Raw genomic sequence first — 22,173 nt, forward strand, 5'->3', positions numbered from 1 at the left:
AACAAGAATCTGCAAGGAAGCCTTGTTTTTATACAAGGTAGTCAAGAAACAAATTAGGGGACTTCTGAGCCCCATTTTTTAATGTATTTTATTTTTTAAATAGATTTTGATTAAAATTTCACCTTGTGTGAAATGATGTTAGAATATTACTTCTTATTTTGTATTAAAACCTGATGTGACAGACAAAAACATTAGTTATTTCTAGGATCAGCATAAAAAATTGATTCAAGAACACCTACTTTCAACAAACCATCTGACAAAATGTTTTAAAATGCTGAATAGTGTAACAACAACAACAACAACAATAAACAAACAAAAATAATAAGCAATATTTATACATCATTATTGGGACAGTATGATGTGGTCTTACTTTAAATTACTAACTGTGTAATGAGAACATATGAGAAATCAGGAAACTGAAGTGCAAGAATTGTGAAAATTCAAGAGGATTTTAAATTCATTACAGATTATGCATGTTGCTAGTTTAAACACATTGTGTAGTAGACAGATGTTCAGTCTGTGCGTTTTCTGCAATTTTATGAGGTTCAAAATTCATGTGTGTTTTAAATTTCATTCATATTTTGTTAAGAAAAGTCAAGACTTTTTAAAACTTGACAACTCTTTTCATGCATTGTGCAGTTAAGATGTGCATGTTAGTGCCTATATGAACATCACAGAGTAAAACAAATATATGTGCTTTAGCAAACAGGCACTGGTATTTTCAAACAAGCAGTATATTTCAAAGAACAAACTGATAAAGGTGCAAACACAACCACATCTATCTCTGCCAAAATTTATTTTACAGGAACAAAACACATCAAAATCATATACAGACATTTTAATGTGCCCTTAATCTGCAATACTGCCACACAAATAACTACAGTAATTTACTTACATACATACCTAAGTTATCTATGAAAGATCATTTAACATTTACATTAGGCAAACACTTTGAGAAATCTACAGTTTGTTTAACAATTTGTGATATTTCTGTATCAAGAAGTTTGTGCAATGGTACTCCATCATGTTTATATATCCACTGTCCACTGATGAAATCGTATCTCTTTGGTCCACTTATGGGTGAGGAAAGCCAAATCTGCTCGTTTGGTGTCTGCCTGTTTATTACATATGTACCATAAGGACTTCCAAAATTTACAGTGAGAACACCATCCTAAAAAGAAATAATCATGTATCACAGAAAACTAAATACAAAATTAGATTTGCAATGCAAAAGACAATGAGACACCTAAAATTAATATTTTCATTTAAGGAGTCCATGTCAGTAAACTTATACATGTTTCAGTTAAAGCTGTGATTTTTAAGTGAATTCTTGACAAGTATTTCATTATGAAGGTTAGATGGAACAGTCAAACACAGTACCACTCTAATATAAAATCTTCATATGTGTCTTATCATACAATGGTTCAAATGGCTATAAGCACTATGGGACTTAACATCTGAGCTCATCAGTCCCCTAGACTACTTAAACCTAACTAACCTAAGGACATCACACACAGCCATGCACGAGGCAGGATCCGAACCTGCGACCGCAGCAGCAGCAGCAGCAGCAGCAGCAGCAGCAGCAGCAGCGCGGTTCCGGACTGAAGCGCCTAGAACCGCTCGGCCACAGCGGCCAGCTCATACAATGAATAAGAACCATTTACCAATAAAAATTAAAAACGAAAGGAGAAGTAACACAAATGGGCATTACATCAGCCAGAAGTAATACTAGCCCTACAAATTTTTCTTCATTAGCTGTTACTGTTTACTTTTCAACAACATTTCCTACAATAATTTGTACCTTATTTATAGCTAGCGAACTACAGTGTGAACCCTGAGCTAAAGAGGCACAAATACTGCTGCCTTGTTTACGTTGTTCTGGGAACTGGCATTAGAATCCTCTTGTTATTTAATCAGCAGTTTGATAAGGGCTGTTGAAAAAGTGACAGAAAAGATTAATATTACTATTTCGGCACTGTTCTGTAAGGTTTCACATTCAACTTGATTGCAGAACGTAACCAAAATCAGCACCACATCCAGCATTATCTCCCATGTATAGCAAAAAAATCTGAGATATATTGTAACTGTTAAAGTGACAATGTTCCCATTGGGCCGAGGAGTGTTAAACCTGCAGTTCAGTAGTCACTGGTAATAACTGCCATAAATGTGTGACAATTCTATAGTGAATAAAAAGGTCGGTACCCAGATCCCAGGAGTGGGCAGATGGCCCCTCAACCCCATCTTTGCGGACACCTACTATGACCAAACCCATCCCCCCTCTCTCTCCACCCCCTCCTTTCTGCCTTAAAATATCTTCTTTCCTGTCCTGGCTATACCAGACAGCTGCTCTAATCTTCTGGGTCCTTTAAATGTGCCTGTACACCCCTTATTAATCTTCAGATGAGTTGGTGCCTTTCTTTACTTTTTATTTGTTACACAGTTCGGAAGATGCCATTTGTATAGCAAGTGGTCATGTGTATCGTGGCAGAGACATCACAGAACATCTTTACTGAAACATTCATTTAAACTAGTCCAGTTACATACTGCAGACATGCTTAACATAATGCCCTTCAGATGTAGCCCTAACTGCAGCCATCAAACTTACATTATTCATTGCACACTTTTCATGAGTGCCCTATCTTTTTGGTATATGGAAGGCTTTATTCTCATATGATAGTATCAATTTGTATTGCTATCTATCACTGTAGTGTTATTACAAATAATAAATCTTACTGACTCTCATAAATTTTCAGTCCCTTTTAAGGACAAACAAAATTACACAAAGGACAAAAAGAAAGTGAGCACTATACATATGCTCCACCTGCAACACAAAACTGTCATCATAATCAATTGATTGATATTATTTAGCTCTGATATGCTGCTTAATGACCTAGTGCTGTAGTCTCAACTAGTAGTCAAGATCACGATCAATTCTCGTTTGGTGTTGTTAGCTCATGGTCGTGTGCCTTCCTGTTATGGTTTAAAATTGGTATGATGGGAGCTTAATGTAAGAGTCAGAGCCACACAAAGTGCCTTACACTTATACTTGATGTACTTACACTGTATGTTACATCAGCAGACTTTAAATGGCCACAACCTTCAACAAGTTCTTGAAAATAGTCAGAAAAGGCTTCTAATGTTTCATCACATACATATTCAAATGTCCCCTTGTCAGAGAATCTGTGAAAATACAATAAAATAAAGTCACCTCACATGACAAATTATTTTCTCCATATGAAAGGTGAAGCCACCTCAAAAATTTTATTTTTCAACACTATCAATCACCTTGGCAGGAAAACAATACTGTAAGCAATAATGTTTGCTCACTCAGTTGGGCTTCTCAGTACTATTTAGCACAGTCACTCAGACCCTAGGATGAATTGTATCTGACTTTTGTGAGAACAAGGGGACTTATTTGTCTCCCCTCAATCTCATTACAGGTAGGTCCCTCACATGCTAGGGTCTGAATGACTTGTCTTTCCTTTTTCATCTTCCCCAAGCTATCCCTCTCTCTTCCTCAAGTAAGCTGGGATAGTTTCATGTACCTTTAAATGTATCTAATGGCAGTACTACACTTCTTCCTGAAGGTAATTACTAGCCAGCCATTCCGTCACTTTATGACTGAAGAGTTACATCACATATCTCCACAGAAAAGTAACGTATCATACTTCTTAAAGTGTCTGGTTAATTTTATCAGGGTTATTTAAATGAAAACATAAAACAATTAATAATACAGAGTTTAGGACAGAAGTTCAGGTTACCAATAATTTCCTTTTGATTTCAATGAGACATGTGTCTTCATTTCAAATTGAGATTTAGTGCAAAGTTGTTCATGCAAATGCAGTCTGATGTACCAATTAAACACATGCAATCCAAACATCAAACGAACACGAAAAAGTGACCACTTGGAATTAATATTAACTAGACTTCTGGTCAGGTGAATACAGGGTTATAAATACAAAACCAAACAGGGGTAATGCAGGAGTAGGTTTAATAATGAATAAAAAAATAGGAGTGCGGGTAAGCTACTACAAACAGCATAGGGAATGCATGATTGTGGCCAAGACAGACACGAAGCCCATGCCCACCACAGTAGTACAAGTTTACATGCCAACTAGCTCCGCAGATGACGAAGAAATTGATGAAATGTACGATGAGATAAAAGAAATTATCCAGATAGTGAAGGGAGATGAAAATTTAATAGTCATGTGTGACTGGAGTTCGGTTGTAGGAAAAGGAAGAGAAGGAAACGTAGTAGATGAATGTGGAATGGGGGTAAGAAACGAAAGAGAAAGCCGCTTGGTAGAATGTTGCACAGAACATAAATTAATCATAGCTAACACTTGGTTCAAGAATAATGAAAGAAGGCTGTATACATGGAAGAGGCCTGGAGATACTGGACGGTTTCAGTTAGATTATATAATGGTAAGACAGAGATTTAGGAACAAAGTTTTAAATTGTAAGACATTTCCAGGGGCAGTTGTGGACTCTGACCACAATCTGTTGGTTATGAACTGTAGATTAAAAATGAAGAAACTGCAAAAAGCTGGGAATTTAAGGAGATGGGACCTGGAAAAACTTACAGAACCAGAGGGTGTACAGAGTTTCAGGGAAAGCATTAGGGAACGATTGACAGGAGTGGGGGAAAGAAATACAGTAGATGAATGGGTAGCTTTGAGAGATGAAATAGTGAAGGCAGCAGAGGATCAAGTAGATAAAAAGACAAGGGCTAGTAGAAATCCTTGGGTAACAGAAGAAATACAGAATTTAATTGATGAAAGGATAAAATACAAAAATGCAATAAATGCAAGCAAAAAGGAATACAAACATCACAAAAATGAGATTGACAGGAAGTGCAAAATAGCTAAGTAGGGATAGCTAGAGGACAAATGTAAGGATGTAGAGAGGTGTGTGTGTGTGTGTGTGTGTGTGTGTGTGTGTGTGTGTGTGTGTTTGAGGTTGACGGGTGCTAAACAGCATGGTCATCAGCGCCCAAACGCATAAAAACAGGAACACATGCAGAGAAGGGACTAAGACAAACAGCGAACAAAGAGAACGGCTAAAAGACACAGACCTGACGCAGTTCCAAATCCTCACATATGGAGGCAAAACAAGAGGAGAAGGAACGCACTAAAAAAGGAAAGGAAACACAAGGAAAAGAGAACAGAAACCGAAGGGAAACAAGGAGGTAATCGTGACTGGCGGACCTCTTACCTAAAACCTGGGTGAGCCAGTCACCCAGCAGCACATTAAAACCCTCTCCCTAAAATCCGAGGCAACAAATTGGACAGGACACAGATCTTAAGACCTTAACCACAGTCGTTGCATCGTCTTGCAAAATAGAGGGCAAATCCGGTGGCAAAGAAACCACCGCCCTCTGGTCAGAGAATAAAAGACAGTCAAGTAAAATGTGGCGGACAGTAATCTGGATGCCACAAGCACTGCAGATTGGGGGGTCCTCCCGCCGGAGTAAAAAACCATGCGTTAAGGGACTGTGCCCGATGCGGAGGCGAATGAGGAGAACCTCATCCCGCCTGCATGACTAGTAGGACGTACGCCATGGCCGCGTGGTGGCCTTGACCAGACGCAGCTTGTTTTCACCGACTGCCAGCCACTCCACTTCCCATTGATGCATAACACGAGGGAGGTAACAGCATGGAGGGGGACGGCACATTCAACAACGTGAGGGAGGGAACATGCATCTTTGGCAGCCACATCCGCCAGTTCGTTTCCCCTAATACCCACGTGCCCCGGCACCCAGCAGAAACAAACCTCCTTCCCCTGCTGTTGCAGGTGGAGTAGGGCATCATGGATGTTCTGGACGACCGTATCGGTTGGATACAAGGGTTGCATGGTCTCAAGGGCACTCAGGGAGTCAGAACAGATGAGGAACTTAAGACTGGGAACACATCTCATCTGCTCCAATGCCCGCAAGATCGCAAACAATTCGGCATCAAAGATGGTAAATGCCGCAGGAAGTCGTAACTTGACGACTCGATCAGGGAAAACAACAGCACAACCAACAGAGTCCCCCTGTTTAGAGCCATCCGTAAATACTGGTACATGGTCCGGATGCTGGTGTAAAATATCGGAAAATAAGGAGGTAAAAACAAACACAGGAGTGCAGCTCCTCCGGTACTCCGACAGGTCTAAAAGGACGCTGGGCCTCTGCAGCAACCAGGGAGGCAGACGAGTAAAACCTTGTCGTTGGGGGGCCACACGCTCCACACCAAGGGACTCAAGCAAATGTTTGGCACGAATTCCAAATGGTTTTGTTGCCCTGGGACGACTGGAAAAGAGATGTTCCATAGGCGGTCGGGCAACGGTAAGGTACGCAGGGGAGGTAGGACAGGCAAGGAATTGACACACCCGTCGCACCATGAGGAGTTTCCGCCGGAGGGCGAGCGGCGGTTCCCCTGCCTCAGCACACAGGCTGGGGATGGGACTGGTATGGAATGCACCAGTGGCCAGCCTGATACCCTCATGATGTACTGCGTCAAGAATCTTCAGGTACGAAGGCCTTGCTGACCCATACACGGTGCAACCATAGTCAAGACGCGATCGGATGAAAGCCCTATAAAACTGCAGCAGACGTGCCCGATCTGCTCACCAGGACCGATGGTTCAAACATTTCAAAATATTCAGTGCCTTCAGGGCCCGCACCTTGAGGTCTTTAAGGTGAGGCAACCACGACAACTTGGAATCAAAAGTGAGGCCCAGGAACCTCACAGTGTCTCTAAAAGGAAGAATGGTGTCCCTCAGATGCAATTCAGGGGAGGTAAACAGACGTCGAGAACGATTAAAATGAACACACACACACATTTGTCTGCAGAAAAGGTAAAACCCGTCTTCGCAGTCCATGCCTCTAAGCGCTTTATCGTAAGCTGCAACTACCGACTATCAGTGACAAGACTGGAGGAAGAACAGAAAACAGCAAAATCGTCCACAAACAAGGAGCATTGGGCAGGACTCCGGATAGTGGACGTGATACTGTTAATGGCGACGGCAAAGAGGGTGACACTTAAAACGCTTCCCTGAGGAACACCATTCTCCTGCACGTACAAATCAGATAGCACATTACCAACCCGATATCGAAAGAGGCGGTGGGAAAGAAAGGACCGAATGAAGATGGGGAGACGGCCACGTAAGCCCCACTCATGAAGTTGATTGAGGATAAGGCGGCGCCAAGTAGTGACAAACGCCTTATTAATGTCAAAGAATACACCTAGACAATGCTGGTTACGTAGGAAGGCCTGCTGGATGGCCGCCTCAAGCAGGGTCAAGTTGTCTATAGTTGAACGACATCTCCGAAAGCCACACTGAGAAGGGCTAAGGAGCTGCCTGGCCTCGAGCAGCCAAACCAGGCGACGGTTAACCATGCGTTCCAACGTCTTCCCGACACAGCTCGTCAAAGCGATACTTCGATAACTACTGGGATGCGTTCGGTCCTTCCCCGATTTGAGGAGGGGAATCAAAATCGCCTCCCTCCACGAGTCAGGGTATGTGCCGGATAACCATATCATATTAAAACAATTCAGGAGAACTTCCTTGGATGGCAGCAACAAGTGCTGCAGCATGATGTACCGGATTTGATCATGACCAGGCGCAGTATCAGGAGCCACAGACAGTGCCGAATCCAGTTCCCACATTGTAGGGTTCAGAATTTGGAGACCGGGAGTCCAAGTGACCCCTCTCGATGGCAGCGCGGTAGCGGCAGAAATCTGGATCACAGTTAATAATGGCGGTAGATTCCGCAAAATGCACGGCCAGTGTCTGGGCAATGTCTCTCGGCGCCATGAGGAGACATCCCTGATGCACCAATGCTGTGACAGGTAGTTGGCTGAGTTTCCCGGAAATCCTCCTGATGGCTTCCCATACTTTTGTAGAACTAGTGGAGCGGGAGATGGAGTTCAAGAACGATTGCCACGACCGTCGTTTGCTCTCTTTAATCACTCGCCGCACTTTGGTCCTTGCCACCCGAAAGGCCGCAAGATTGTCAGCTGAGGGACGGCACTTGAAGCAGCGCAGAGCTGCACGGCGGGCTCGGATGGCTGAGCGGCACTCAGTGTTCCACCAAGGGACAGGACACCTCTTGGGATGACCAGATGACCGTGGGATTGACAATTCAGCAGCATAGGAGATCACGGCTGTAACATGGTCTACCCATTCGTGGACGCTGGCACGGTGTTCCAAAACAGCCAGTTGGCTGAAAAGTGTCCAGTCAGCTCTGCAGAGGTGCCACCGGGGCGGCACTGGTAATGCCACAGCCTCATCCAGGAGGCGAATCCAAAGGAGGAAGTGGTCACTAGAATGGAGGTCAGCAGCAATCTCCCACAGAGCAGAATCCGCAAGTGCTGGAGAGCAAAAGGAAAGGTCAATAGCCGATGACGACCTGGAAGCAGTACAGAAATGAGTGGGAGCACCAGAGTTGAGGATACACGGTTCTTCAGACATCATGAGGCTTTCCAGAATGCGACCCCTGGGGCAAGTAGTTGGAGAGCCCCATAAGACATTATGAGCATTGAAGTCCCCCAGAAGAAGAAATCAGCGGGGGAGTTGGCTAATAAGGTCTGTGAGAGCCTCAGAGTCTATCACATCCTGAGGTGGTAAGTAAACTGAACAGACTGTGAGCCTCCGACCCACAAGGTCAACTACAACTGCTTGCAAGTCTGTAACGAGAGGGAGCTCAGATGAGGTGTGCATGTCATGGACAAAACCCGCAACACCACCCTTTGCCCTTTCCCCTGTCAGATCATCTTTTCGATGTACGGTATAGCCTCGTAAAGAAGGAGCATCAGTGGCTCGAAAATGTGTCCCTTGGAGACATAAGCACAAAGGCCACTCTCGTACAAGGAGTTGTAATTCGGCCACATGCGTCCTGAACCCATTCAGGTTCCACTGTAATATGGGAGCCAGTGATCAGGGTGGCTGAACTTTCACCCTGCCTCTGTGCTTTGGAGGAGAGCCCATACTGGCCGGAGTTTTATTCCTGGGGCGAGAAGATCGTCCCCGGTCGACATCAATGTCCATCAGCTCCGATGACGACCCACGGGAGATGTCAGACAGTACGGTGGCCTCATCATTGGACCGACCCTGACTAGTCTCATCAGGTGGCAAAACCTTCACTTTCGGCGTCTTTGCCTTGGGGGGCTTAGAAAGCAGAGTCTTGTCAACAGTGGGAGCTTTACTCGCCTGGGCAGAAGGCACCATAAGGGGAGAGGCAGGAAGTACCCCAATGTCAGCAACCACGGCCTTGTCCAACGTTGCGGGGAGAGCTGCAGGTTGCAAAACAACCAGAGCAGCACAAGTGCACTGGCAAACGCAGGTATTAGTGCTAACACTAGCAACCTCCGTTTGCGTAGCAACAGTGGCCATTTGTACCAGTTTTTTCAGAGCGGAAGCGAAAGATGTTGTAAACACAGGAGGTTGCATGGCCTTAAAGAGCTCCTGTATCTTCCGTTCTTCGAGATAGATGAGGCAGACCCGGCTCCAGACGGTGGCTCCCAGAGCAATTCACGCACTTCACAGGTGATGAACAATCGGCTCCTTCATGGGCAGGCTAACCACATTTACCACAAGTGGCTATCCCATTGCACCCCAACGTAGTATGCCCAAAGCGCTGACATTTAAAACAGCGCATTGGGTTGGGGAAATATGGCCATACTGGCAAAGCTTTAACATGCTCTGGGAGTCTCGGGCAACTGAACGTGAGAATAAACGAGTTGGATTTGACTAGGTCCCCATCAACTCGTTTCATAATATGCTGCACGTCAACAATACCTTCATCAGCCCACTCAGATTTTAACTCGTCTGTGGGGATATCCACCAAGTCCCTACATGTCACAACACCCTTACTATAGTTCAACGTGGAGTGGAGCTCGGTCTCGATAGCATACTCTCCGAGACAGGTTAATTTCCGAAGAGAAGCGACTTGACGGGAACTAGAAGTCTCAACTAACAATGTCCCATTGCGCAGTCGCTACACAGATTTCAGTGTTCCTGCAATTCCCTCAAGACCCTCGTGGATGTAAAAGGGAGAAACCCTCTCAAAGCTACCCTCCTTCCGTTTAATAATCAAAAACACATTCTGATTATCAGCATGTGCTCTGTTACGACAGTCTGATAAATCTCTAGCAACACCAGGCGCTGGAGGACTCGCAGCATGAAGTCGCTTTTTCGATGGGGGTGTGTTTTCCTACCAGTGGCCCACCCAATCCACTGGTAGGGGGAAATGTAGAGGTCGAAGGGTCCATTGTGGTCCCACGAGCAGCTAGGGAACTAAAGGTCCGCTCAGACAGAGCCCCACGTGCCTGAGTAAGCCTTATACAACTGGGGTGCGGCAGGTACCCCAGAGATTGCCCGCTTGCGACTGTTCCACCCCAACAGCCATGCATCTTGTAGGCGCGGAGCCCACCGTACGATTGAGGGGTTTTTATAGAGGTTGGCCTTCCTCGCAATCCAGGCGGTCAAGCCAAGATTACCATTCACCGCAGCACACAACATTCCACCGCCGCACCATACGGTGGTCGCTGAAGCATGTCCAGGGGTTATGGTGACAGATAAGAGAACCACTTGTATGAGTATCAAGAGCTCAGATGGAAACCCAGTTCTAAGTAAAGAGGGGAAAGTAGAAAGGTGGAAGGAGTATATAGAGGGTCTATACAGGGGTGATGTTCTTGAGGACAATATTATGGAAATGGAAGAGGAGGTAGATGAATATGAAATGGGAGGTAAGATACTGTGTGAAGAGTTTGACAGAGCACGAAAGACCTAAGTTGAAACAAGGCCCCGGGAGTAGACAACATTCCATTAGAACTACTGACAGCCTTGGGAGAGCCAGTCCTGACAAAACTCTACCATCTGGTGAGCAAGATGTACGAGACAGGCGAAATACCCCTCAGACTTCAAGAAGAATATAATAATTCCAATCCTAAAGAAAGCAGGTGTTGACAGATGTGAAAATTACTGAACTATCGGTTTAATAAGTCACAACTGCAAAATACTAACACAAATTCTTTACAGACGAATGGAAAAACTGGTAGAAGCCTCACATGTTGAACATGTGAGGTAATACTGACCCTACGACTTGTCTTAGAAGATAAATTAAGGAAAGGCAAACCTACATTTCTAACATTTGTAGACTTAGAGAAAGCTTTTCACATTGTTGACTGGAATACTCTCTTTCAAATTCTGAACGTGGCAGGGGTAAAATACAGGGAGCGAAAGGCTATTTACAATTTGTACATTAACCAGATGGCAGTTATAAGAGTCGAGGGGCATGAAAGGGAAGCAGTGGTTGGGAAGGGAGTGAGACAGGGTTGTAGCCTATCCCCAATGTTATTCAATCTGTATGTTGAGCAAGCAGTAAGGAAACACAAGAAAAATTCGAAGTAGGAATTAAAATCCATGGAGTAGAAATAAAAACTTTGAGGTTCACCAATGACATTGTAATTCTGGCAGAGACAGCAATGGACCTGGAAGAGCAGTTGAACAGAATGGACAGTGTCTTGAAAGGAGGATGTAAGATGAATATCAACAAAAGCAAAATGAGGATAATGGAATGTAGTCAAATTATGTCAGGTGATGCTGAGGGAATTAGATTAGGAAATGAGGCACTTAAAGTAGTAAAGGAGTTTTTCTATTTGGAGAGCAAAATAACTGATGATGGTAGAAATCGAGAGGATATAAAATGTAGACTGGCAATGGCAAGGAAAGCATTTCTGAAGAAGAAAAATTTGTTAACATCGAGTATAGACTTAAGTGTCAGTGTATGGAGTGTAGCCATGTATGGAAGTGAAACATGGACGATAAATAGTTTGGACAAGAAGAGAATAGAAGCTTTCAAAATGTGGTGCTACAGAAGAATGCTGAAGATTAGATGGGTAGATCACATAACTAATGAGGTATTGAATAGAACTGGGGAGAAGAGAAATTTGTGGCACAACTTGACTAGAAGAAGGGATTGGTTGGTAGGACATGTTCTGAGGCATCAGGGGATCACAAATTTAGTACTGGAGGGCAGCGTAGAGGGGAAAAATAGTAGAGGGAGACCAAGAGATGAATACACTAAGCAGATTCAGAAGGATGTAGGTTGCAGTAGGTACTGGAAGATGATGAAGCTTGCACAGGATAGAGTAGCATGGAGAGCTGTATCAAACCCGTCTGGACTGAAGACCACAACAACAACAACAACAACAACAACAACAACAACAAACTGACTGACCAACACAATGGGGCACCAAGGCAGGCAAAGAGCACAGGTATTAAGTGTACTAACACAATGATCACCATGAGACTGTTGCTAGTAACATTGGTGCTTTACACAGTACCCCATGGGACTGTCACTAGCCAGATTTTTCAATGCATTTACGAATAATATCACTGGATATCATGCTTTGTTATACAACCCTAGCTCACATAACAGCTTGTTGAAGTACACAATATAGATGTCACGTAGCACGCAGATGTTATCTCGAGCATGTGAGACGTTGTAAGTCGAGTCTCGGTTGCAGTTATAGCTTCTTGCAATTCTACTCATTACTAGCTTCATGCTGTAGACATTAATTAGTAATACCTTGATGTGGAATATAAAAACATGATATGATATATGTTACTGTTTTATAATTTATTTGCAAAATTTAGTTTGAGCTAAATTATTACTAATCATTACAAAATATCAATGTCACTATATTTTCTTTTTATAATGGACTTCTTGTTTCTGTATTGTTATGAACAGTGAGTATTGCGTTACTGAAGGCTTTAGATAAAATGGCTCCCACACATAAAGCAGAGAGACTTTATGACTTTGTAAACTTATCAAAATGACAGTTTTGTCTGATTATGGTATTAGTGGTGGTGACAGCAGTGGTGGGTATGATGGCTGATTATAGTCATGGTGGTAATGTAAGTAGTCTTGTGGTCCTAGCACATATATTAATCACCCCAGTAAAGGTTGTTTGAAATGAATTGTGTTAACTTGCCAGGAAAAAGATAATCAGGAAAAATACAATCATAAATACTTACAGATAAGAATGATTGGAATGTATACCAAATTTTTAACATTTTTGTTGAAGAGATTTTTGTTATTAATGATTAATGTAACTGATGCAATGCAAATGCAGCATAGCTTTTAATTGTAAACTACCTAAGCCCAACTGCACAGATGAAGTATAGTAAATTAGCTTTTTTTGTGTACACTGCACTGGTGCTGTATCCAAAAACAGATTACAAAAGCACAAATACCCAGTTCAACATTAACCTTTACCTATAGTTTAAGTCAGAATTTGGATTCAGGTATTCCTTCTGTGTACTAAATGTGCAGACAATAAACCAGTTAAAAATGTAATAAAACTAGTAACATCAAGGAAACATTAGTTATTGTAGAGCAAATTTTGTGAAGAAGATACACAGGATAAATCCACTGCCACAGATGAAACCATGGCATCATTTAGAGGATGACCAAACAGAAGTCACAAATACGAAGTTAAGATTTTAAAATTATGTAGTAACTTTGAACAACCGTTTTGAAGTATTGCAGAATGAAGAAGATGAAAAGATAGAGACAAATCAGAATTGGAAGGTAACTACTGATGCAACTAAAGGATTAAGGAAAAACAAGGATGGCTGGCTGAAGAATATGAGGAAGCTATCCAAGAGAGACAGCAGACCGAATTGCTATGGGTACACAGTAACAAAGCAATATGCAGGAATAAGTAAAATCAAAGTTTGAAGAAATATGATGGCAAAAACAGGGCGCGTTAAGGAAAGCAAATGTAAGATATGTAAGAATCATCATGGAGGAAACTCAGCAAGACTTTCATGGAAATAGATGTAAAGAGTTACATAGGAAACTGAGAGGTTTACAGAAGATCAAACCACCAACACCGAATCATAAAAATTTCCAATGGAAGGGGGTTAACAGGAGATCAAGAGATTGGAAGAAGATAGGTGTAATACTTCGTGGACCTACTAAATTTCAAGGAACTACCTGAATTACTCAAGTTTACTGACCCAGTAACAATGGACCCAGAAAATCCTCTACCCACCATTGAGGAGATACAAAACCAGATAAGAAAACTTGAGAATAGCACGAGTCAAAGAGAGGATGGAATTCCAGCTGAACTTCTCAAAGTCAAGGACGAAGCTCTCTGCTCCAAAATCCACAAGCTGATGAGTTAAGCTGAATAAAACAGGTAATACCAGAGGAATGGAAGGTAGCTGTGATAGGTCCCATACACACAAAGAAAGATAAATCAGTACGTGACAGATATAAGGGTGTGGAACTACTCAATATCTGCTATAAGATGATCAACTATCTACTACAATAAATCAAATCCCTGGCAACAGAAATAACTGGAGAGCACTCAGGAGGTTTACAAACAGGATGATCAATCACCAACCAGATTTTTATCTTACAACAGATCAGTGAAAAAGGAAAAAAAAAAAAAAAAGATATGGCCAATAATTATATTTCCTCTTTGCAGACTTTAAGATGGCTTATGATAGTATCTGCACACCGAGTGATTAAATCGATGACAGAATTTGGCATACCAAAGAAATTAGTGATACTTTTAGTGATATGCCTATGTCACATAAAATCTAAAGCAAATATAGGAATAAAATGACAAAATTTCCACAAGGATTGTTACCACAACTAGATGGATTATAAACTGATCTTTTCAATCTGGCACTCAAAAAGGTAATGCAGGAATTAACAAAGGGTGACTCCACGTGAAATCAACCAATGGTTTAGTACTTAACATCTCAGATTATGATACTTTTTTGTACATTTGTAGTACCGAATTAAAACTTTTTGGATCTTTCATTTTTGAGTGATTAATTTTTAAATGCCCAAAATTATACAACTTTAGTTACAATTTTAAACCTTAAAATCACTATATATAAAAAAACTATTTAAATTACAGACCTAAAATTTGTACCACTTTATCCAGTCTCTTATAAGATTTAAAAGTGTGTGGTAATTGGCAATATTCATAACAATGCCTAATTTTCCCACATTTTTTAATTTTGAAAATTTAAAAATCAGATTTGTCTCAGAAAAAAAGATATGTCAGTCATACACTATTAATACATGTGCCAAGTTTCATGAAGGTGTTCCAGCGAGAATATACTGACATATGTTTCATATCACTTTGCAATATTACACCTAGATATTTAAATGACCTGACTGTATCAAGTAGCACACCACTAATACTGTGTCAGACCATTGCAGGATTGTTTTCCCTACACATCTGCATTAACTTACATTTTTCTACATTTAGAGCTAGTTTTCATTCATCACACCAATTAGAAATTTTGTCCAAGTCATCTTTTATCACCCTACAGTCACTCGACTTTGACACCTTCTCGTGTAACACAGCTTCATCAGTAAACAGACGCAGATTGTTGCTCAACCTGTTTGTCAGATCGTTTATGTATACAGAAAATAATGGCGGTCCTATCACACTGCCCTGGGGCAACCTTAACAATACCCTGGTTTTTGACGAACACCCGCAGTCAAGGACAACATACTGGGTCCTATTACTAAAGAAGTCTGAGCCACTCACATATCTGGGAATCTATCCCATATGCTCACATACCTCTGTTAACAGTCTGCAGTGGAGTCCTGTGTCAAGCACTTTTCAGAAATTTAGGTGTACAGAATCAGCCTCTTGCCTTTCATCCACAATTCGCAAAATATCATGTGAGCACAGGGCAACCTGAGTTCCCACGCGATGCTTTCTAAAACCATGCTAATTTGTGAACTTAAACTATTCTGTCTCAAGGAAATTTATTATATTCAAACTGAGATTATGTTAAAGAGATCTGCAGAAAACAAATGTTAAGGTTATTGGTCTGTAATTTTGTGGGTCAGATCTTTTACCCTTCTTTTATCAAGGAGTCATTTGTGCTCTTTTCCAATTGCTTGGGTCTTTGTGCTGCGCAAGAGATTCATGATAAATTCACGCTTTAGATTACTCTTTGTAAAACCAAACTGGGATTCCATACCATCCTGGCAACTTATTTGTTTTCAACTCTTTCAGTTGCTTTTCTATGTCAGTGATGCCTGTTACTATGTCCTCCATATGGGAGTTTGGGTGAGGATCAGCACCATACACACAAGAAGAAACGAACAGAAGTACTCAAGACCTTGGAATCACTGGTATTGAGGTTCGGACTATAAATTAGTATCAAAAAGACTGAGCACATGACCACTGAACTTTAGTAATATCAGCAGTACTGTATGAGTGTCAGACCTGAAGCACATGATGCAAACAAGACCTTAACCAAATGCTTACATTTGAGAGAAAGGTCCTCAGGAAAATATATGGACCAGTCTCGGACCCAAGTACTGGAGAATATAGATGGGGCCAGAACACAGGACTAGAAGAGCTGTACAAGGTGCCTTGCATATAGAGAGTGATGAAAACCAAAAGACCTCAATGGGCAGGACATGTAGTTATAATGGGAGAAATCAGATGACAAAATGACAACGGACTGGATTCCATCAGGCAGCAGATCAGTGGGAAGACTTAAGAGATGAATGGATGGGGTAAGATAATGCTGCAGCTGGGTGTCTTGGAGAACTGGAGACAAGCAGTGAAAGACAGAAGCAAATGGACAGCCCTAACTGTGACGTTGCGCAGTCCTCTAGACTTGATCGCTTAAAATAAAGCAGCATAATAACTGTTGGTGGTTACCTGCATTTTGATAGCTACCATTCCTTCCATACCCCGAAATCCCTCCCACATCCTAGCTGCCAGTGGACAACATATCTGCAGTGATGAGAATCCCCTTGTTAAATATGGTGAAGGCCTCACAATGACCTTCACAGACAGGCAATACCCCCATAACCTATTCCAGAGACAGATTTACTGTTCGAAATCCTCTCACACCTCAAATCCTCCCACCATCCCCAAGAATCAGCTACAAAGGAAACACCCCACCCCCCCACCCCCCAAAAAACCCACCCAATATCAACCTGGACTGGAACAACTGAACCACATTCTTCACAAGGGCTTTGATTATATCTCATCCTGGCCTGAGATGAGGGTCATCCTTCCAAATATCCTTACCACCTCTCCTAAAAAGATATTCCATCACCCACCTGACCTACACAACATTCTAGTTCACCATCCTTGTGGCACTCCCACCCCCACCCCTTGCCACAGGGATTATAACTCGGTGGCACCAAGGAGGAAGACCTGCCCAGTCCACCCAACTAGCAGCTCCTACTCCAGTCCTGACACAGGCTTATCCCATCCCATCACAGGCCAGGCCACCTGTAAAAGCAGCCACATCATATACAAACTCTGCTGAAAGCACTGCCGTCCATCACGATGTATGGCTACTGCCAAACTGTTGCCAAGAACACAGATGACCATCAATTGGCACAACATACAGCTGAGCAAAACATCTCAATTTCAATGGCTGCTTCACAGCTCAAAGCACCTGGATGCTTCCCTCCACCACCAGTTTCTCTGTTCAATGCAGACAGGAGTTATGCTTACAACATACCATCTCCCATAATCATTCTGGCCCTGGTCTCAAGTAACCCACTGTCCCCACACCCTCCACCCAACAGTTTCTTCTTTCTCCAACCTGCCACCCCCTCCAAATTCACATTCCCAAACTGCCTTCAGTGTGGGCTGCTACCTACCAACAGCTACAACTGTCCCAGCCCATATACCTGTCATATTCCCCCCCCCCCCCCCACCGCATTACTAGCTGGCAAACAGTCCGCCTCCATCCAGATTGCTAGTCACCCACCCCCAATTCCTCTCCCTGCCTTCCTCTTCCTCTACCAACCCCACCCATCACTATCAGGACCACAAACATACCACCTGTTGCAAAATAACATTGGAACTGTCAGTCTAGCCACCACCATGCAGTGGCATAAGCATGTATAATGTTTGTGTGTGTGTGTGTGTGTGTGTGTGTGTGTGTGTGTGTGTGTGTGTGTGTGTGTGTGTGTGTGTGTGTGTGTGTGTCTACAACTCAATGCTGCTGCTTTTCAGTGAGTGGCCTCCTTTAACCCTAAGGCGTGTACAGTCTACAACAATTTTTCTGCAACATTTGTGATATAGCTTGTAGTTGCTTTTTGTGACATAGTGCAGTAGGGAGAATGGGGAATTGCCTGCTCACTCTTCAGTTTGCAGACCTACCAGTAGGATTTTGGAGTATATACTGTACTCTAACATTATAAATCACCTTGAAGAAAATGACTTATTGATACATAACCAACACGGATTCAGAAAATATCGTTCTTGTGCAACACAGCTAGCTCTTTATTCCCATGAAGTAATGAGTGCTGTCGACAAGGGATATCAGATCGATTCCGTATTCCTAGATTTCCAGAAGGCTTTTTATACTGTTCCTCACAAGCGACTATTGATCAAATTGCGTGCATATGGAGTATCACCTCAGTTGTGTGACTGGATTCATGACTTCCTCTCAGAGAGGTCACAGTTCATAGTGATAGACGGTAAATAATCGAGTAGAACAGAAGTGATATCTGGCGTTTCGCAACGTAGTGTCATAGGCCCTCTGCTGTTCCTGATTTAATAAATGATCTAGGTGATAATCTGAGCAGCCCCCTTAGATTGTTTGCAGATGATGCTGTAACTTACCGTCTAGTAAAATCATCAGACGATCAATTCCAATTACAAAATGATCAAGAGAGTATTTCTGTATGGTGAGAAAAGTGGTAATTGGCATTAACAAAGAAAAGAGCAAGGTCATCCACATGGGTACTAAAAGAAACCCGAAAAATTTTGGGTATACAATAAATTAAATTGGAAAGACCACAGAGATAATATTGTGGGGAAGTCAAAACAAAGGCTGTGCTTTGTTAGCAGAACACTTAGAAGATGTGACAAATCCATTAAGGAGACAGCCTACATTACACTTGTCCATCCTCTGCTGGAATATTGCTATGTGGTGTTGGATACTCACCAGGTAGGACTGACGGAGGACATCGAAAAAGTGCAAAGAACAGCAGTTCGTTTCGTGTTATCACGCAATAGGGGTGAGAATGTCATTGATATGATACGCGAGTTGGGGTGCCAGTCACTGAAACAAAGGCAGTTTTCTTTATGCGGCAAGATCCATTTACGAAATTTCAATCACCAACTTTCTCTTCCGAATGTGAAAATTTTTGTTGACACTCACCTACATAGGGAGAAATGATCATAATAAAATAAGAGAAATCAGAGCTCGAATGGAAAGATTTAGGTGTTCCTTTTTCCCCATGCGCCATTCGAGAGTGGAATGGTAGAGAAGTAGTATGAATATGGTTCGATGAACCCTCTACCAGGCACTTGAATTGCAGAGTAACCACGTAAATGTAGACCTACGAAGGTGGGAACTGCATGACTACAATTCCGCTGCCTACCTTCCCTTATGCTTCTTACCTCCACCCCTGCCTTTCCACCCTGTTACAACCCCAGAACACAATTTATGGTTCTAATCCTCTTTGATGTGGTACACACACATAATAGTTGTTTTTAACTCACTTCAATTAACAATAACCTCAATTTTATACCCTTAAAACACTATTTTTAATAATCTGCGAGTTTTCCATCCCATGCAATGTAGAAACTATTAGTCCTAGATGAAAAATGAACAAAACCTTTCTTATAGGAAATTTAATGTATCTTAATTTTGTACTGGGAAAAATTTCCACTTGATGCAGTTTTCCAGATAGTCAATAAAAACCTAAAAAGGTGACTTTCACATCCTCCGCTTCTCCCACTCCCACGCTCACATCCCACTGGTCAGGGTATTTAGTATGTAGTCATGACACTCCCCTACATCACTGTTCAAAAATTTGTGACCATACCAATTTCCCCCTCCCCAGGTGACATTTTTTGTTACTGGCTTACTGGGAAAAAATCATATAAACTGCAAATAACCAGAAACATAAAAATTTAACCTTGAAATTAATTTTTTATAACATGTCCAGTTCCATCACAGCTCAAAAGACTAGTCTGGAAACAGTCTAAAATGGAGTTAGTTAATCCACTACTTTTAATAAACTTCAAGTTAGTATATTAATACGCTAAAAATCTCTCATAAGGGAGAAAAATTCAAAATGTTTGCATCTTAAGTAATGACTGACATTTACTGCCTTTTCTTTTTTTCATGGCACTGGTCTAGTACGGTTTAAGTAATAACATTCTACATAATATAAACAATATTAGTCTAACAGATCATGGGAAAGGTGCTGTTGATGGAGTTAGTGACGAGAGTGAGTTTGGTTGGCTGGTTGGTTTGGGATATAAAGGGACCAAACTACAGGGTCATCAGTCCCGTTTTCCTGACGAAAGCAAGGCTCGACTTACTACACGTTCTAGCAGCTTACAAATAACATTGGTGAGGCTGATGTACAGATAACTATCCACATCAAGCGGGTATTTGCCAGGTTTGAGCACTGGAATGATAGTGCTCTCTCGCCATTGCGATGGAAGATGCCATCGCACCTGATCCAGTTTAAGATGACGAGGAGCTATCGCTTGTAGTCTGACGAGAGATGTTTGATCATCTGACTGTGGATCCGATCTGGCCCAGGAGCTGGGTCGGGGCAGTGTGCAAGGTAGCTGAGGAGATCCCACTCTGTAAATGGAGCATTACAGAGTTCACTGTGACGTTCAGTGAGCGAGAGGGATTTCCTTTCCTTCTGCCGTTTGGGAGTGCAAAATGCTGGGGGATAATTCTCCAATGCGGAGGCTCGAGTATACTGCTCAGCAAAGTGCTCAGCAATTGCAGTTGCTTCGGTAGATAACATACCATTGATACCTGTTGGTGTCTGGTAACCAAAAACATGTCTGATCTTTGTCCAGACTTGAGAAGGTGACATATGGCACCCAATGGACGAGACGTACCTCTACCAACATTCCTGTCTCTGTCTCTTTACAAGCTGGCGAACGCGGGCACGGAGTCGTTTAAAAGTTATTAGGTGCTCTGCGGAGGGGTTCCACTTATGTCACGCTCTTTAATGGCCTCAGTAATTTCCGGCGACCACCAAGTTACTGACTTTCGCCAGGGGCACCCTAAAGAACAAGGGATCGTGTTTTCAGCCACAGAAATGATCATTCTAGTAACCTGATCAACCAACACATTGATGGTACCATGTGGGAGAGATTCGATGGTGACAGCAGAGGTGAAAGCTTCCCAGTCAGCCTTGTTTAAAGCTCATCTTAGTAGTTGTCCGGGGGAATGGTGCTAGGTGAGTGACAGGGAGATGGGAAAGTGGTCACTACCATAAAAGTCATCGTGAGCTCTCCAGTGGAAAGATGGGAGAAGTCCTGGGCTGCAGAGGGATAAATCAATGGCTGAGTAAGTGCCATGAACCACACTGAAATGTGTGGGGGCCCCAGTATTTAATGGGCAGAGGTCGAGTTGAGACAGGAAAGTTTCGACATCCCTACCTTGGCCAGTAAGCATAGTGCCACCCCAAAAGTGGTTATGGGCATTAAAATCTCCAAACAGTAGGAAAGGCTTAGGGAATTGATAAATCAGTGCAGCCAATGCGTTCAGGAGTACTGCACCATCTGGAGAAAGATATAAGTTGCAGACAATTATTTCCTGCGTCGTCCTTATCCTGACAGCCCGGGCTTCAAGAGGGGTTTTAAGGGGCACAGGTTCACTGCATACCGAGTTCAGGACTTCGACACGAATTCCACCTGACACTATTATAGTCGCTACAGTTCTTGTAATATCCCCTATAGCTGTGGAGGGCAGGCGTTCGCATTGCCGGTAACCAGGTTTCCTGGAGGACAATGCAGAAAGCAGGTGTAAAGCTTAACAGTTGCCTTAGCTCAGCCAGGAGGTGGAAAAAGCCACATCAGTTCCACTGGAGGATGACGTTATCGTGTGGCTGGGAAGGCCTGAAGCACGCAAGGAGGCAGGGTACGCCTCAGGTTCACCTCCTGTCACAGATGAGTATTTGTACCCATTCCTATTGTGGATGAGGCATCAGTGAGATCCAGTTCCTCAGGGGACACTGAAATCTCCACCTCATCTGCAGGTGCAGGAATGGTAGGAGGTGGTGCTGCTGGGGCCACTGTAGGGTCCTTTTTCTTAGCAGACTTCTTTGTTTGCTTGGCCTTTCACTTCTCTTTAGGGACTTGTTGGGAGGACTTCTCCCAAGTAGCTTCAGGCATGAAGGAAGAC

The 22,173-nt window shown here is 42.7% G+C and overlaps 1 protein-coding gene across 2 annotated transcripts in view; it reads right to left on the reverse strand.

Annotated features, from left to right (window-relative positions):
- Window positions 1-779: 779 nt before the first annotated feature.
- LOC126259834 (frataxin homolog, mitochondrial) overlaps window positions 780-22,173 on the reverse strand; it is a 44,393-nt gene continuing 22,999 nt past the window's right edge. Inside the window, exons 2-3 of one of the 2 annotated variants that reach the window (XM_049956891.1) lie at window positions 3,060-3,180; window positions 780-1,171 (exon numbers count right to left, since the gene is read on the reverse strand). In XM_049956891.1, the coding sequence (XP_049812848.1) occupies window positions 923-1,171; window positions 3,060-3,180 (370 nt within the window). In that variant the 3' untranslated portion in view covers window positions 780-922. The remainder of the gene's footprint in view (window positions 1,172-3,059; window positions 3,181-22,173) is intronic. The other variant, XM_049956882.1, reaches the window with a different exon arrangement.

Source organism: Schistocerca nitens, chromosome 1, assembly GCF_023898315.1.
Source record: "Schistocerca nitens isolate TAMUIC-IGC-003100 chromosome 1, iqSchNite1.1, whole genome shotgun sequence".
NCBI classification, from domain to species: Eukaryota; Metazoa; Arthropoda; class Insecta; order Orthoptera; family Acrididae; genus Schistocerca; species Schistocerca nitens.